At 38.6% G+C, this 17,480-nt stretch overlaps 1 protein-coding gene across 5 annotated transcripts in view; it reads left to right on the top strand.

Moving 5' to 3' along the window:
* Positions 1-17,480, top strand: part of VTI1A (vesicle transport through interaction with t-SNAREs 1A) — a 309,951-nt gene that overhangs the window by 54,879 nt on the left and 237,592 nt on the right. For 3 of the 5 annotated variants that reach the window (XM_066622222.1, XM_066622224.1, XM_066622225.1), the window contains exons 4-5: positions 11,161-11,238; positions 17,087-17,107. In XM_066622222.1, the coding sequence (XP_066478319.1) occupies positions 11,161-11,238; positions 17,087-17,107 (99 nt within the window). The remainder of the gene's footprint in view (positions 1-11,160; positions 11,239-17,086; positions 17,108-17,480) is intronic. The other 2 variants (XM_066622223.1, XM_066622226.1) reach the window with 1 other exon arrangement.

Genomic DNA, 17,480 nt, shown 5'->3' with positions numbered 1-17,480 from the left:
CCCCCTGAGCACATGAAAGAAGGCTTAATGGCAGTGATTATCACCTTCTCCATTCTTTCCCCCTCACTTTAGCTCCTGGTAGAGGGATTGTTGCCTCCTAGTGAAGCCTAAGCGTCTGGAAAGAGACTGATTGCCTCTGTATGCATTTCATAAGGTCTTTGTTTTTTTTAATTGATTTGCTTTAGTGGGTTTTTTGTCATCCAAGGGAATGCAAGCGGAGAGTTAACAGAGCCCTCTCGAATAATGAGACTCAGCTTGTATACCTGTACCTGAGAAGTTGTGTCACTGAACTGTTTGAATTATTACAACGTATCTCTACAACTAGTCATTAAAATGTAACGTCCACTTGGAAAAGATCCTGTGAAATATGATTGCAAGCGTTTGTTTCCCCTATGTCAGTGGTTCTCACACATTTAGCACCGGGACACACTTTTTAGAATGATAATCTGTTGGGACCCACCAGAAGTGATGTCATGACTGGAAGTAACATCATCAAGCCAGAAGATTTTTTAACAATCCTAGGCTGCAATTCTACCCACGCTTACCAGAAATAAGTCCCAGTTACTGTCATTGTTAAAAGAATATACATGGTAACTTGTTAAAAGTACAGATCTATAACATTTCCCCAAATGCAGTCACATACCATGGTAGCATCAAGTCAAATCTGTTAAAAATAAAATATTGAAATCAATGGGAAACCCACATGAAACTAGCTTGCGACCCACCTGGTGGGTTCCGACCCACAGTTTGCGAAACACTGCCCTATGTGTCTTTAGGTCACTCTTTGGTAATATGCAAGGACAACTTCTCCGCTGTTGTGGTTGTTGTTTTCCTTTAAGTTCAAATGTTACTAAAAGGAATCACACTGATGTGGTTCCTCCTTGTAAGGTTTTGATTGCAAACCTATTTGGAATGATGAGCCAGGATTAAAAATGATATAACTTTGCAGTTATTGCAAAACTCTTTAAGTTGAACCATATTACACAAACAGCACAATCCTATTCCAGATTGGGTTGTTGGGGGAACAATATACAACAGTGGAAGAGGCTTCCACTGTCATAAAGTGGCAGTGCAGGTGGCTGGCAGTGGCAGGAGGGAGGCAGAACAGGAGGTGCGGAGGCTTCCGGAGGGGATGGATCAGCGGTGATGGCATGCACTGGATCCTATCCCCTCTGTCAGCTGCCTCTTCACTCCCTTTCTCTCTTCAGACTTGCACCAGCTCCAGTGATGGTAGAGGTCCAAGGAGAATTGTTGCAGAGCAGGAGGCTTACAAAGGGTAAAGAATTTAAATTTCCTTTACCCTCCAAAGCCTCCTGATTCCCACTCCCCCCCCCCCACTGGATATGGCATGCTCATTTTCAGCACCAGTGGGGATGAAGGAGGATTGGGCTCTAATTTTCCAAAAATGCTGTTTTCTGTAGCTTTCTTTATCATAATGCTCTTTATCTTGGGTATAATTTTTACAGTATTTTTTTTTAAAGGCTAAATCCATAAAATTTTCAGCTAATGGAAACTGCATATTCTGGCTATTGTCCTGCGAATGACAACAGAGTACTCTGGGGCCTGATCACTTGTAACCAGCGAATGTTTCACAGCCCAATCTTATGCATGTCTACTCAAAAGTAAGTCCTATTAGAATCAATGGGGCTTATTCCCAGGAAAGTGTGGATAGGATTGAGCTGTCAGACAGGAACCAAAAGGCAAGACAATCTACCCTAGATGCCATCTTCAACAAGAAGCCTGTCGGTCTCAGTGATGATTTATTACCTTTCTCATTTTCCTAGGAGTAGCCCCTCTCATTGTCTTCCACCAATGCCATGTAGGAGAAGTGATGGCAGTGGTGGTCAGTTATACAGCAGACTTGAACAGAATGTACTAATCAGTACAGTGCTATGAATGAATGTACCTTAGAACAGTGTTACAATTAGTACCTATAGTTTTCTGGGAATGTATCCCTGGTGTGTTTGGAGGTATTACCATAATAATTTTTTTCAGTAGCAATAGTGAAAATCTCTGTGGACTGTACAGTGTGGTTATCAAACAAAAGTAACTGTGGAGAAAGAGAGGGAGGTTGGATCTTGATGCCTCCAATTTCATTATTTGGAATACATCAGCTTGTTCCAGCATGACAACGGAGGACAGAGATTCTAGTCTCACTGTTCTGGAAAAAGAGCATACATTTGAAGTACAAATACTTAGTTTCAAGGGATAAGCCTTTAGGTGTCTTAAAGGAAAGGCAGACCTCCTTTATGGCACTTAAAATTAAACTGGAGAGTGTGTGTGTGTGTGTGTGTGAGAGAGAGAGAGAGAGAGACACACACACACACACACACACACACACACACACACACACACACACATACACACACACGCATCCTGTCAATCTGTCAGGTGTTATGCAGCTGGAACTTCAGTGACAATCGGGGTGGACCAGAGTGAAATGGAGCCATACTAGGAATCATGCCTAAAGTTGTATTCTCGACTTAACAGTGTTTGTAAGCAACCAACAGCACAATCCTATGCACATTTATTTAAAAGTAGGCTTGATTGAGTTTAATTAAGTTTACTCCCAGTTAAGTGTGTATAGGTTTGAAACCCAAGTCTAGACACTGAACCAGAGTTTGCAGTGCCGTGTTGGCAAGAGTGATGGCAGAAGAATAGACTCTTCAATTTTTATATAAACTAGCAAATTCAGAAAACTTCCACTACCTACCAGTCATAGTGCTGATGTGGCAAATTTATTTCCTTCTGTTCCTGAAGGAAATAAGCAGATTAGATGGCTAACTGGCTTAGGTCCTAGCCTTGGGTTGCAATCCTATAAACACTTACTTGGGAGTAAGCTTCATTAATGGGGCTTACTTCTGAGTAGACATACAAAGGATTGCACGGTCACACCATGAGGTTTCCAAACCCTAGGCAATTTTGTGATGTGATATCTGATGCATAAACTGGCTCTAAGAATTATGATGTCATTATGCTGCTAATGCATCATGCTGCTGTGGCATGGTGTTGGATACACATCTAAGTACTGTAAATTAATGACTAAACATGTGATTATCTTTTCCCATCCAGCCTGATTCTCTTGCAACCTGAAATGTAAGGGAAGTGCTACAAAACTAAAACATCTTTTGCTTGTGCGAATTTTCCTTTATTGCTACAATGCAAATAGATCAGTGGTTCTCAAACTCTCCGGGAGTCTGAGAAGGTGAGGACTGGGATAGCCGGTGTCCCAATGGCACTGCATCGATAGTGGTGCCACAGGCACTCAAAAGCATTTGAACGTATCTGGGGGGTACTATTCAGCTTCCCAGAAGGTCCTGGAAGCTTGCAGCCCCCTCTGTGAGCCTCCTGTCTGCAGCAGAGGGCTCCAATCTGTGGTGCCTTCAGGACACCCATTTCTAGGTCACTCTCCTTAAGGGGAAAGTGATCCTTTTACATTTCAAAGGTGGGTCGCAACCCAACAGTTTGAGCACCACTGAAATAGATGATCGATTCAGTTCATTAAGATTCTTAGAACAGGACTGAGACATATATCACAAGTGAAGTTAACACTGCTTTGCCTAAATGTACCAACCTATATCTGTATACTTTTTGTATCTCTACAGTTGCTTGAATAACAATTGTGTGTGTTAAGTTTTTTTTATAAGAACTGAGACTGAGGCATCATGGAAGAATACCATCTCAGGGCTACTGGGCTGACTGCTGAAAATTTATTTAAGTAGGATGAACTGGCTAGTGTTTGCTCTCCCTAGTATGAATGCTGTAGAATGTCAATGCTTTATTTAATGTATGGAATATGAAAAATTAGACCAAAATGGAATAGAAATGAGCAAGCCTGAATTCTGTTGTACAGATGTTGGAGACTGATAATTTTGGGCACCATTTCCCATCTACATCTCATTTGGATACTATGTGAAATTGGTCATGTGCCATGGAGATTTTCTCTTCCCATTGCGCTTTCCATCTTTATGTTGTTGATGTAGCTGGGTAGGTAGTAATTTAGAAAAAAAAAAAATCCTGTCCACCAGGTGTGGGAAGGAACTGATTCTATTGTAATACCAGATCATTGCTTAATTCATATGCAACATAGCTGAGCACATGGAAAGTATTATAAATCTATTTACCATGTGGCTGGTCTGATGATAACATTGTATTAAATTCCCAGGTGAAGCAATTTAAGCAATTGCTTTGCCATGTGTGGGCCATGGAAATTAACTTCTCATATGATTTAGTAATAGGCTAACTTCATTGTTATGCTCAGATTAGTAGTTTAGCAGAATTCTTATAGTTGTGGCTACATGTACTCTGCTTCACATGTAAAATTACACACCGGGGTGGTGCTGCAGATCACAGTTCTTAATTAGTTTAAGCTGAATTAATTCATTTCATTTCTAATTTAGCTGTGTTTGCCTGTGAATATATTCAGTTCAGTTGGGAAATGTTAAGACTTGGGTCAAGCAGACAGATTGTTTAAAGCCAAATTGCCAGACAGAACTGAGCAAGTGTATCTGTTTGAACAGGGCTTTAAGAGAATCAGTATGCAAAAATCCTGTTCCTTTACCAAGTGATGTCTGTCTGGAATCAAATTGGTCCTTGGCGTAAGATCTGGGTATTGTGGTACATTTAAATCAGTTCCTGAAGTGGTCTCTGAACAGACTGACACTGTTCCTTGTTTTTGTGTGGGTTTTTTTTTTTAAGTGGTGAATGGTTATGAGTTGGACTTTGTGATCTCCACTTTGTATTTTGGACCCCAAAGGAAGGTAGAAGTGAAGCTCTACTCAGGATTGTATATGTGAAACAAACCTTCATGAGCAGTGTGCTTTGTCTTAATAAGATACAATAATAATATTCCAGATGACTGCAATAAGTCATCTTATTACAGAACTTGGTCAAATCTGACTTTTCTAGCTAGCTTAGTTTAACACTTTGATTCTATACTTTATAATATGTTGAGGTGAATGCAGCCAACTATTTTAATAATGTATTTGCACCTGATTTATGGTACACTTTCATTATGAGTTGGTGGGATGATATTGATCTACCAAGCCATTGCATGCATACAATGGCACTTCCTTATAAATGACCACCTCTATCTACTTAAACAATGGTCCGACCAAAAGTATTTTTGTATCTGTATAGGTAATATGAATCTGCTCAGCAAAGTTGAGAATCACAGAACTAAGCAGTGCCGAGAGTCACAATGTTTGGTCAGGTCAGTGGCCAAAGCACCTGATCACCCGATGAATGGAGCAAGCGTTCCTCTTCTCTGGGTTATTCCTTCTCTTTGAAAAGTCAATGAAGAGTGTCCTGTACCCTGCAGATTGCTCTGTTGAAGTGGTAGGCATTTGACCTGGTTGTTCAGGGAAATTGCCCTAAGTCCTTGTTCATTCTGGGGTATCAGCTCGGTTTTCAGTACCTTAATGTTTCAAAAATGCTACATTCTTTGTTAAGCTAAATTTGAAGTAACCTTGCATTTCTTCCCATGCTGCGCAAAACAATATTTTTCACTTTGAGTCTGATCAAGAACACATATATGCTTCTCCGTCTAGCAGAGTGAAGCCCTTGTGTGTACAGAGTGCCTTGCACACACAAGCAGGATGGAGTGCTAGGAAAAGAACCGAAAACCTTGTGTAGTTGACAACCCTTTGTTGGGCGAGAGCTGTATATAGGAACTCTTAAACTCACACTGAGCTGCCCAGAAAAGGCAGTGGATTACACACTCTGTAAAGCTTCTGTCTCTTCTAGAAACATACATATAAAGTAGCAGTCGACAGTGGTAACTGACAACTAAGACTAAAAATGTTGACAATTTCTTGATTTGCCTGGTTAGCTTATGTATAGGAGTCATTAACTATTTATAAAATGCATTATGAATTGGGTTCCTTCAAGCTGTAGAAGTGTGTGTGACATTTTCTAGCACAAACTATCATGCTTGCATTTGGCTACAATACAAATTTATACTCAATACAGAATGGTGAAGCAGAGAGCATAAAGCACCTATATAATTGTTTCATTAAAGTAACTTTTCCTGCTGTTCCTCATGATACTCCTTATATAGGAGTATAATAAGATCATTGTGAATATTATTTTAAAGACAAAGGAGAGTGCTGTATTGATATTTTAGATAGATTCTGAGCAAACAAATGGGCACTTTAGTTCAAAGGCTTGGTCTTTAGGTGATCAATTCATTTCAGAATGAAATTGTGATCAAAAGTAGTATCAGATTATTTATTGATGACAGTGGTAGAGTTGGTCCTAATTGTAGTCAAAGAGGTTAGTTATTCCATAGAGCTGCTTCTTGGAGAATTGAGAGAAATAATGGCAATAGAACTAAGCTGTGCTTGTGATGATGTACGCAGTTTGCATTATCTTAAAGCAAAACTAGAACATAATCTAAATAGAAGGTGACAAATTGCTGTTGCAACAAAGGGCAGCACCACACTTTCTATTCCTCTGGAGTAGGGACCCTTCCCTTGGATCAAGGATTCCTTGCTTTTCAGGAAAGGAAATGATGGATGCTATGCAAAGTGAAGAGATTTTTGCTTGGGGGATAGGGGAGATCTAACTGCAGGTCTTAGAAACTCTAAGCAGACTGGTTCCATATTTCAGGGAAAGAGTCTCAGGCTTAATTCATTTAGGTAGCTAGAGTGACTTACTGCTGCCACATGTTCCCATAGAAGGCTTTTCAGTCTTTTCTTGCAAGCACCACTTTTCCAAGGGCTGTTATGCACAGGAGTGGGTGGCTTTCCCCACTGCTGAGGCTTCTCTTTGCATCCTTTTTCCCCAAACTGTGCCTCTTTTGAAGAACCAGGAAGCTGTGACATCACTCTCACTGGTGCGCCCCACCACTGCCATTTCCACTTCCATCTGGGTCAGGCCATACACTGGCAGTGGAGCCAAGTACTGCCTTCCACATTGTGAAGTTAAAATTTTTATGGAATACAAAAGCATTGTCCTATAGTATTCGTGAGATACAGTGCACATAACAGAAAATGTATTTCAGATCCAGTGTTCCATTCGCTTAGTTTACAACAATCTTTATTTGCATTTGCCACTGATTCTTGGTTTACACATGGATATTTGGACGAAGAGCAGGGACTTTCTCCCACTTTATAAAGGGCTTTGAGGAATGAGTTTTTCCTCACTGCTTCTGCCTTCTCCCAAACCCAGTGTGGTTTGAGAGACCTATAGAAGTCTCTTTCCTGAAGATTTGGTGTGTGGGTGTTGGGCTGTATTGACCTTTTTTCCCCTAGCATAGCAAACTATCACCCCCCTCTTTCTGAGGGTTTTTTTTTTTCTGCTCAAGTGAGCAGGAGTCTTTGAACTGGACATCTAGCAACTGGGCAGATGCAATGGCACACTTATAATCAGGTTTTCAGACCCAGGCAAACACCATTCACAGGACTGGAAAAAAGGAAACATTTAGGGTTGTATCCTAAGATTTCCGTGCACCAGCAGAAGGAATCCTAAGGATACAGCCCTTAACATTCCTAGATGCAGGTGTCACATTTGTAATTCCATCTGACCAGCCTCTGGTAGTGTTTTAAGAGCCTGGCTACATGTTACCTGGCTACTTCTGACATTATAAATGTCTCAACCAGTCTCTGACTACTGAGTATTCTGAAGCTTCCCCAGAGGCAGACAGAGAAGGCTGGAGGGGATCATAGGCAGGCACACATAGAAGCAGAAACCGCTGGCTGCCTTTCTCCATCCATCAGATGTTCATCTTGTCTTTCAGACAGACAGACAAAAGATGTTCATCTTTTCTTTCTAGTTCCTGCTCCTCCCCCTTGCACCCCTAGGAACAATTAGTCACTGAAGGAGAAATAAGGTAAGCAGAGATAAACACAGACTGAAGAAGGTGGCCTTTGGTTCTGCCTACAATCCCCTCTGAGTTTCTCTGCCTGTCAGTGAGGGAGCTTCAGAATTCTCAGCAGACTTTGTGTGGCTCCTTTTGTTGTGAGTGACAGAATGCATAGCTGGGCTCTAACCTTGGGTTACTGTGTAGGACAGCGCTGTTGTCAGAACATCCTTCTGCTCACAAAAGGAGAGTTTGCTTGCTTGTGTAAGGAATCCTTGGATGAGTGTAAGTTTCCTTTCAGCTGCAGGAGCAACTTCTGTGACAATATACCTTTTGTTTGATCTGGGGAGATAGTACTTGTTGCTTTCTCCAGAGGTGTGTGAACTTGAGCTGTTGGGACTGAGAAGGCCTGAGTGAGTAACCCTAAGTGTAAAAGAGTACACTTAGTTTGACCAGTTGTTTAGTAGAGTGCAAACTCATGGCACCATATTTGGCCCTTGGGTCACTGGGTGCACATAGCAGAAATGCCATAGTTAAACTGTTGATCATCAGAAGAAGTCGCTGAATCTTAAATAGAAAAAAAAATTGGCTCATGTATTGACATGCATTTGTAACTTCCTTCCTTGTCTGATGTATATCAAACACAAAATAGGATAATATCATAATTGAGCAATCTATGCCAATTTGTTGGCTTTTTGGTGAAAAAAGAGAAAAACAAAGCCCATCTCCATATGATATTCTTGCATACTGCAGAGTGTTTTAGTCCCCCATAGTGATGAAATGAATAATTTAAACAGGCAGCTCTGATACCACAGCCTCTTTAAAGGTTCCCATTTCCTTTAATGCTGTAGAGACTACTTTTACTTGGTTAATATGAAACTGCTGTGTCTGAGATATCCAAAGAGTGTTTAAAAAAAAACACAACACCCCAGTCTGGATACACTATGTCCATTATACAAGTCTGTATAGCTGCAATTTGGGTATATGATCTCTATTGAATGCAAGTTTAAGGACAATAGATGCTGCCAACAACTGTTGAGATTTTAAAAATGAGTCTGAAGGAGATGGTATGTTATTAACAGCCCAATCCTATCCAGTGCTAGCACAACCGGGCTGCACAACCCACACTGTATCCATTGCTGGGTTTGAGCAGACTGGAGGAGTCCTTGGGACAAGGAAACATTTGTTCCCTTACCCCATGTTCAACTCCAACCTACCGAATGGGTCTACATGGACCTGTACCAGCAAAATTGCTACTGCAAGTCCAAGAAGCCCCATGTTGGGGGGGAGGGGAGGCGGCTCAGGTGGGGGAATAAGATTCAATGTGTACCTGCACTACCAAACCCACTGCTATCCTGGTCCTCTGCCCCTCCCCCCACTTTGAAACACACCTCCATTCTGCCCTCCCCACCGCCATTAGACCCTCCCCTGCCCCTGTGCTGCTCAGCACTGTACTTCAGTGACCATCTGTGTGGATTCAACACCAGCAGGATGGAACAGGTCTTCCTGCCAACATTCCATACTTGCACAGTGCCGCAAACATGCTTTATGGCACACTTGCAATACCTAGCACGGGGGCAGTGGGTCTTGCGCCAACATAGCCAGCAAATAGGACTGGGCCATACGTGAAATGAGGCCTTTCGTTTAGTTACTGAACCAGTTATTGTTGGGGGTGGCATTGTTTTTGGAAGTTTGTTAACCAATTTCTAATGCAATAATTTAATTGGACATTGAGCTATCTGATTAAAATTTAGTGTGCACATTCAGGGTACAATTCTATGTTTCAGATTCAAATACCAGCTCAGCTCCAACACCATTTTTAAAGGAAAATGCCAGGTAGACTGAATTAACGGTGGCATCACTGCTAAATGTTTGAAACATCAGCATGAAAGTTCATTTACATATTCAGAACAACATTCAGAGTTTCAGGTTAAAACACAGTTTGACCTTATACCTGTTTTCAAGGAGGCCACCAGGCATGTAAAACCACAGTCTGTAAATACCGAACATGTAACAGAAGTAGTCCGATGCCATCCTTGAAAACTGAGGTCCTGGAATGAAAGATGATGGGCAAGTTCAGGACAGAATTATGCAGATTCCAAGTCCACCCCTAGACTTGTTTATCAAGAGGGCCAAAAACAAGGGGAGCTTCTCAAGCATTGTGCTTTACTAAATAGTTTGGTTTAAAGTTTGCTTCTTTCTCAGTGATGCTCTAAGTTTTTATTTGATCACCTATGTAGTAAGGTTTATAAGTTTGACTATGGGATGCTGTGACTATTAGACATTAGAATGAAAACTTTCATTTGGCACCTTTCCAGAATCTAGCTATAAGTCTTATATGGAAAAATTAATTTTAGGATTTGCCATTTGCCTCATACACCATGGGAAATGATCAAATAGAGTTTGAACAAGCAATTTTATCACATTGAGTTTAATCCAATAAGAATTACCTAGTATATCTAACCCATGCTGCTGTCCCAGTGCAGGAGAGAGGTTCATTTATCACCAGCTCCTGGCTCCAGTTGAGGAAAAAGGAGTTCATCACCCATCTCCTTAAAATTTACTCTCAGTAAGCTCTTGCAATCCAGTTTACACAAGTCTGTCTCCATCCCTAGTCCTGTGCATACCTTCCCAACTCTGTGGGCAATTGGCTTTTTCAGACACAGCTGTGTAGATTTCATTTAGCCAATTATGCTTGTTAAAAGAAAGTTTTCATTTAGCAAATAGTGATTGCTTTAAAAAGTTTTCCTTCTAATCTAGGGCAGGAATGGAATAGGATGGAAAAATAATCCTTTTTTTTTTTTTTGCCTGCTTTTTTGTTCTGACATTTCCAGTTCCTTTCTTATAATACCTATGTGTAATAAAACAGTTTAATGATAATTCCTGATTGTGAAAATTTGATTGCATGCTATGCAGCATAAAAGTCATTTATCTCAATGTCCTGGTAGAGTTCTATAAGTTTCACATAATCAGACATCTGGTTAAACAGAGTTAGGGTTGAAGAAAATGATATGATACTTTTTGGGTAGAGGGAGGGGATTCTGAGAAGTCAGAAAATCAAGATTTGTGGATAGCTCACATTAAATTTCACATTAGAGCTTCTTTCCCTGTGTATACTGTGCTTTGCTAGGCTAATTTTGGTAACAGACTGGTTTCAAAACTCCCGCTAAAAGTATTGATAATTCCTGCATTGTATTTGACATTCTGTAGTTAAAGGACTTTGTGATAACTTTCTTTAGGGTTCTTTATCAAATAGGTATCCGTTAGAGGGCTCTCGAGGTTTTGAGATGATCAACCTTGATAGTGATGGCTCCGAAGCTTTGCTTGCTCACAGTTTTCTCTCTCTTTTTGTTTTACAGAAAAGGTCACGGATTGCCTACAGTGACGAGGTGCGGCATGAGCTCCTAGGGGATGATGGGAATTCCTCAGAGATCCAGGTAGGATGCTAATCAAGAAGCCCTAGTGGGTGGCTGGAGGGTGAAGGAGGTCATTGGCACACTGGGCTTCTCAAGCTGCTCCTTAACAGCATTAGTAACAACTCATGTGGAAGTGATACTGTTTAATGCAAAGCTGGGGCCTTAATCAACTTCAAAATGTTTCTTGGAGATCTTACAATTTAACCCTTTACTTTGTGATCACTGTCTGCTATCTTTAAAAAAAGAAAGATCTTTTCTTCTCTTTTTCTTTATTATTTGGTACTTAACGAACAACTTGAAACACAGTGTTTGCCGACAAAGCCAAGGTCTTCACCTCAAACACATGTAAAAGGAATAAAAAATTACATAATGCAGCTTTGATAAGAATGAAATATAATTAAATCAACACTGGCAGGCAAAACAAATGAAAATGAGCTTTCAGAATCTGACAGTTCCTCCCTGTTTCCATGTAGGATGTCTTTTCTCAAACAGATTTTTTTTTCTCTTGCCAAAAAAATGCAGATTATGACCAAAAAATACACAGTTCTAACAGACACAGTGTAAAATATTAGAGTTTTAAAGGGTTGTGGAGGAGCTAGATGCCTGTAGATTAATTTTCATGGTACTTAAGACGTTGTAACCAGTGAACAGGTAGACTTTTTATTGTTGTTAAAAGAACAACATTATTATGGCCTACTGTACAGTATATCCATGCTAAACTTGAACCAAAAGTTCTCTTTTAAAGATCTATTTGTTTGCCTTTTCCTGAATAAATCATAGAGGCATCCCTGCATAAATTTGTTTTAATTAGCTAAGGCTGCAGTCCTAAGCACTATTACATGAGAGTAAGCGCTATGAACAGTGAGACATACTTCTGAATATGTATAGTGCTGAAATGTAGATGAAGTTATATGTTTTATAAAAAGCAAATCTCATTTGTTACAATCTCTAAAGAATATTTTTTTTTTGCCGGCTTCAATTTCTGTCTTATATTTCATAGGACTTTTGATTTTAAAAGTTTGGAAATGGTGTAGCTATTATTTGTAGCTTATCAAATTGTTGTTCTTGTAATAAATGTATAATTATTAGTAGATAGAATAGTGCATGGTGCATATTATAGTCCATATTAAAATGGGATTATGCACCTAGGCACAGTGTATCCAAGGCTAAATGCTTAGGGCTGCAATCATGTTCTCACTTTCTTGAAAGTAAGCTCCATTGAACTAAGTGGAATTTGGTTCTGGATAAACTTGCTTAAGATTTTGCTGTAACTCCCTCTGATTTCAGTGACAGTTATGCTTCACCATTTTAAAACAATGGATTTAAATCAATGAAACCATAAAGTATGTAACTGTGGCTTGGTTGTGCCCCCACTTTTATGGTCTATCGTCTCTTACTGTACATACTGGAAAGTAGATAACTGATTTAATTAAGAGATATGCCATACCTTCCTTAAGTTGAAAAAGTTTTCCTTTGGAAGTTGGCATTTGTTTATGGGAACACCTCCCATAAATGCTTATTCCTCCAAAGATATTTTTTATTCCTGAGTTCAATTTGCTTTAACTTTGAAAAGAAAGTTGCAGTAAGAATTAATTGTTACTTTGGTTCTCAACTTTAAGAAAAAACTAAATTTATGTCCTGAAAACTGATTGGTGGTGAGACCATGTTTAGAGTGAAGAGGAAATAATGATGGAGTGCTGGTTTGAATTTCTTAGAGAAAACGTGTTTTGTGGCAAACTTTATTTCACATATGGACAACAAAGTGTTGTGTCTTCATTTTTCTACTTCCATGAGTCCTGTGTAGATCCTAGATGGTTAGAATTGCTCATCTCTCTCTTTTAAAAAAAAATATATGCTTAAATGTTGTAGAGTACTTGAGGTTGCAAAGAAGAATATCCTTAAGAGTAAAGCATTATTGCTAATCTGTATAATTGGTCAGCATCTTTTGGGCCTAGAGCTAGAAACTCTAATAAGCTTCAGAGTTCAGAGCATTAATGTAACATCTGAGCAACTTCTATATGAAACACAATGCCCAAATTCATTTCTCTGGCATGGCTATAAAATGTAGGAACTATGAAGTTCATCAGCAGTTGTTTGACCATTTAATCAGGTTAAGGTTAAATTGCAGAAATGAAAGTGGTTTGTTCACCACTCTAATCCCCAAATGTAATACAAATCAATACATAAATCATTGAAAAGCAGATGCTGTATAAAAATCACTGTCTTGGGTTTTGGAAAACTAGCAGTATTGACCTCTTCACATAAACTGATAAACATCCAAGTAGAGACTTAGTCAAAAGAGCTAGAAATTTATAATGCTATATAGCTCTATATCGGTGACAATAATATTAAATATCTTACAGTTTTAAGAATGGGAAGGCACTGTGAACTCTCTGCATAATAATGTGTAGCATATATGTGTGGGATTCGGTTACCTGCATGCCTTTCTCTACCCAGTTGTGTTTCAGAAGTGTAATGGCACAAGTTTGTTAAAGCCAGTAGGTTTATAGAATTTGCCCTCAAGTAATTTGCCACATATAGTCTAGTTAGAAGCAATAAATATTGTGAAATATTTGAAATTCTGTGATAGTATGGCTCTTGAGTGAAAAGTATTGTGTCCTGTTGACAACATTGTCTGAGATGATTTTCATGATTTGATGCCTACCTCAAGGCAAGAGCCTACAATGATAGATGTATTAATGTATGTAAAAGCTGGTATTCCCTGTTAGACATTCTTGCAATTAAAAAAACAACATAAACATCTTTGGTGGGAATAGATGGCTGTGGGTTCTTGGAATATATTCTGCATTTAATTAAGTGATTTTTTTTGCCTTTTGTGTTCATTAATTTCGTTCCAGTTCAAATCCAGTGAAGCATAATCAGATGCAGCACATTTTGAACTACAAAAGCAGGAGACAAAAACCTAATGGTGCATAGTTGGGTTATCTTTTCTCCCCAGGAGCATACTTCATTTCTTTATTTATAATTTCTACATTATTAAAAGTCCTTTCACAGGAAGGAACAAATAAATCTAAATATCTCAGTGTCTTCAGCAGTACTTTGGTATTTGTTAGTCATGTCTGTCATGACTGTCTGACCGCATTTATCAAATCCCTTGAAAAGTCCAAGCTCTTCAGTGTCGCAATAATGCTTAGTTACAAGCTTCATTTCAGTATTTTGAGATTACTTTAGAAGGTTCTAGGTGTGTCGCTTAGCTAAGAAAGCATTTGCAGAGTTAATAGGAACTTGTTTGCTTATAAAAGTGCATTGTGTAGAGGTTTATGCTATTTACAGAGTCCATCACTTAAAATGAATTGATGTTAACTTTACCAAATTAGATTTGTTAGAATCAGATGGCAAGTTATTTAGTAATTAGAATGTCATTTACCTGTGTAAGTCTCTAAAATGAGAAATACATTTTAAAGAAGCGTGTTATGCTACCTATAGAAAATAAACATTTTCTGGTATTATTGGTTGCCTTAATTTTTGACAGCCAAGCTCTGATAATGTAAAAATTGGACTTGCTGTTCATAAAGTGTGTCAAAACTCCAGAAACAGACCAGGGGGTGAAGTTGTTCAATTTAATTCCCCAAGATCTAAAGAAGGTCGGTATCACTTCATATAGCCCTGGCAGAGCAGATCATTACCAGTCACAAATCTGTTCGTTACATGCCGAGAGTTTATAGCAAAATAAATAGACTGTCATCACAAGTTCAGAAAATGGTGTGTTCGACCCACGATAATGTGTAAAGGGCGTTTAATAGAGTTCAGCATTTATTCGTTATCTGTATGCGGGCAGAGACGGCAATAGCGTTATCAGCTTCTTGGGGGGAAAAATTCGGTAGTTCTCCGTGTCACGTGACATGCCTCACAGACGCGCACACACTCTGCGATGCAGTTTTGATTCTACTCACAGCAGAAGGCTTAGCCACAAGAGATTCCACTGGTTCAAACCAGCGTAAACCAGATTTTTTTTTAGTCTACAAAGAAACAGATTACCGCTTGTATCAAATTGGGGGGAAAAAAAAGAATAATCTTTGTTTCAAAAAATATGCTGATTATCATAACCTAAAATGGTGGCTACACACATTTTTTATGCTGTTTGACTGAGTTAGGCAAGCTTTATATAGTGAAAATTTAAAAATAGCAGTTGTAGAATTTCATCAAGTGCCATCATTGTTAAATGGGGAAAAAAAAATCTTTTGTTAATTTGAATGAATATCTTTCAGCCATCATTTAAAAAAAGAAAATCTCCCATTACTTAGCTTAGTTGCAAATCCTATGCAGAGCTTAAATTCAGCCATGCAGCACAAATAAGATAGAACATTTTTTGTTTGGAACCTATTGAAAAAACAAATGTGGAGCATTTTAAAACTCTCATTTGCTATAGTAGGGTGTCATGCCCCAAATGGTCTCTATTGCTGAAGAGTAGTTTTAAACTTTGGCCCTTAAAGTATCATTGCCAGCTGAGGAATGGTGACCTCAGGGGGAGAGAGGGGAAAAAAAAGATTGTGATGCAATCAACTCCCAGGTCATCTCTTTTAAAGAGAATTAATGTTTGTCTTTTTGGAGACAAAAGTGGTGGTGGGGGAGCAAGAGAGCGAATGAGAGAGTGATGTCTAGGCAAAGTGCTTTATATTTAAGAACAGGTGGAGTAGAGGCTGGAGAGCTTGTGTGTGTTTTCTTGATACTAAACCTTTGGAAAGTTTCTTTGCTAAGGATCTATTAACTGCAGCAGCTTGCTTCCTCATTATTAGAAGCATCACCTTTTGATGGTTTGTGAGGAATGCATATAAAGTACTTACCTTAATTTTAGATTGACAATATGAGGGACTCTTCTGTTTTTTTCTGTAGTTGGAAACTTTGTATCTGTGAAAACTTCTCAACGCTATAGTCATATTTAAAATGAATGTGTGCATAAATTGGCAATAGCCAATCCAAGAAGTGGCCACCTTTATTTTAAAAATAAGGTAACATCAATGAGGGAATCTTCACATCTCTTCCCCACTCTGTGACTATCATTCTAGCTCAGTTTATTACGTGCTTTGTGCCCCGATACAACAGTCAATGTTCTGAACAAATATTTCACAGTAGCATTTAACTAGACCTACTGAAAAGAAACTTGCTACTCCAATAAGAACAGAACAGTGAGGTGGAATGACTTTTTAGAGAGAAATCCTATATAAAAATCTTAGTACAGCCAGAATATCAACCTGTAGTGTTATAGTTGCATAATCCTTTTGTTTATAGTCCATTTAATTTTAACTAGAGTGTACAGTACACTAATATTCTGATACACTAAATTGCATGGATTTATTTATTTTGGACAGAAAGCTACAGTTAATGGAGCTGGTATTTAGTCTATACAAACAATGTAACTGATGCTTCAATAGCCATCTATTGTAGTTATTCTGATCTATTTAATAAGATATATATGATGGGGAAATAAAAAGGCAGGTGTCAGGACTAAGAAATTCAAAAACATCCTGAAACTTGTATATACAAAACCACTTCAGCTGTACTATCTTAGAAGAATAGTAAACTTGGTTTTTTTACCCCTTTATATTATAGACTTCTATGAAGTCATTCCCCTTTATTTCATGATGGTGTCTTAGATGTGGTTTAAAAGAGAATTTCACACTATTCTCTTTGTTTAATGTGACAGTGTGAGAAAGTGATCTTTATTCGTTCAAAAAACACTGCATGTAGTCTATGTTTAGGTTCTTTTAATGTGTTTGGCTGTGATTTTTAAATGCTAAACATGTAAACAGATAAATTGTCAATGTTAATTCTGTATTCTGTCACACAACTGATCTTTCTTTCCTGCCATTTCTTTCCTTTTTATCTTTTTTGTGCGTTCATGTTGCAGTTGATAAAATTACGTGAAGAGGTGAGTACTTCCTTCCTTTTTGTTGTCTAGCTTTTCCTTTAAAGCTGGTTTTCCCAATCTGAAGTAGATCTTTTTGGTCATGGTTGCAGGGAAATCTGCACAAAGCAAAAAAATAAAACAAACAAAAAAGTGTGTGTGTGTGTGTGTGTGTGTGTGTGTGTGTGTAGTTGCTTAAAAATATTTCAACACTATTTCATTTCTTTCTCTTTTCTTTTCCTTATTATACACTTACATGGGAATTCCTAGATCAAACCTTTAAAATTAACGTTCTTTGATAATTTAAAGGTGCCGGGGAAAAAAACCACGACTATTTGATCTCTATTAGAATACCACGATCTAATCAGATCCTGTAATGATATCTGCATCACACAAT

This window comes from Tiliqua scincoides, chromosome 3, assembly GCF_035046505.1.
Source record: "Tiliqua scincoides isolate rTilSci1 chromosome 3, rTilSci1.hap2, whole genome shotgun sequence".
Classification (NCBI taxonomy): Eukaryota; Metazoa; Chordata; class Lepidosauria; order Squamata; family Scincidae; genus Tiliqua; species Tiliqua scincoides.
This window is presented reverse-complemented; position numbering and strand designations above follow the sequence as displayed.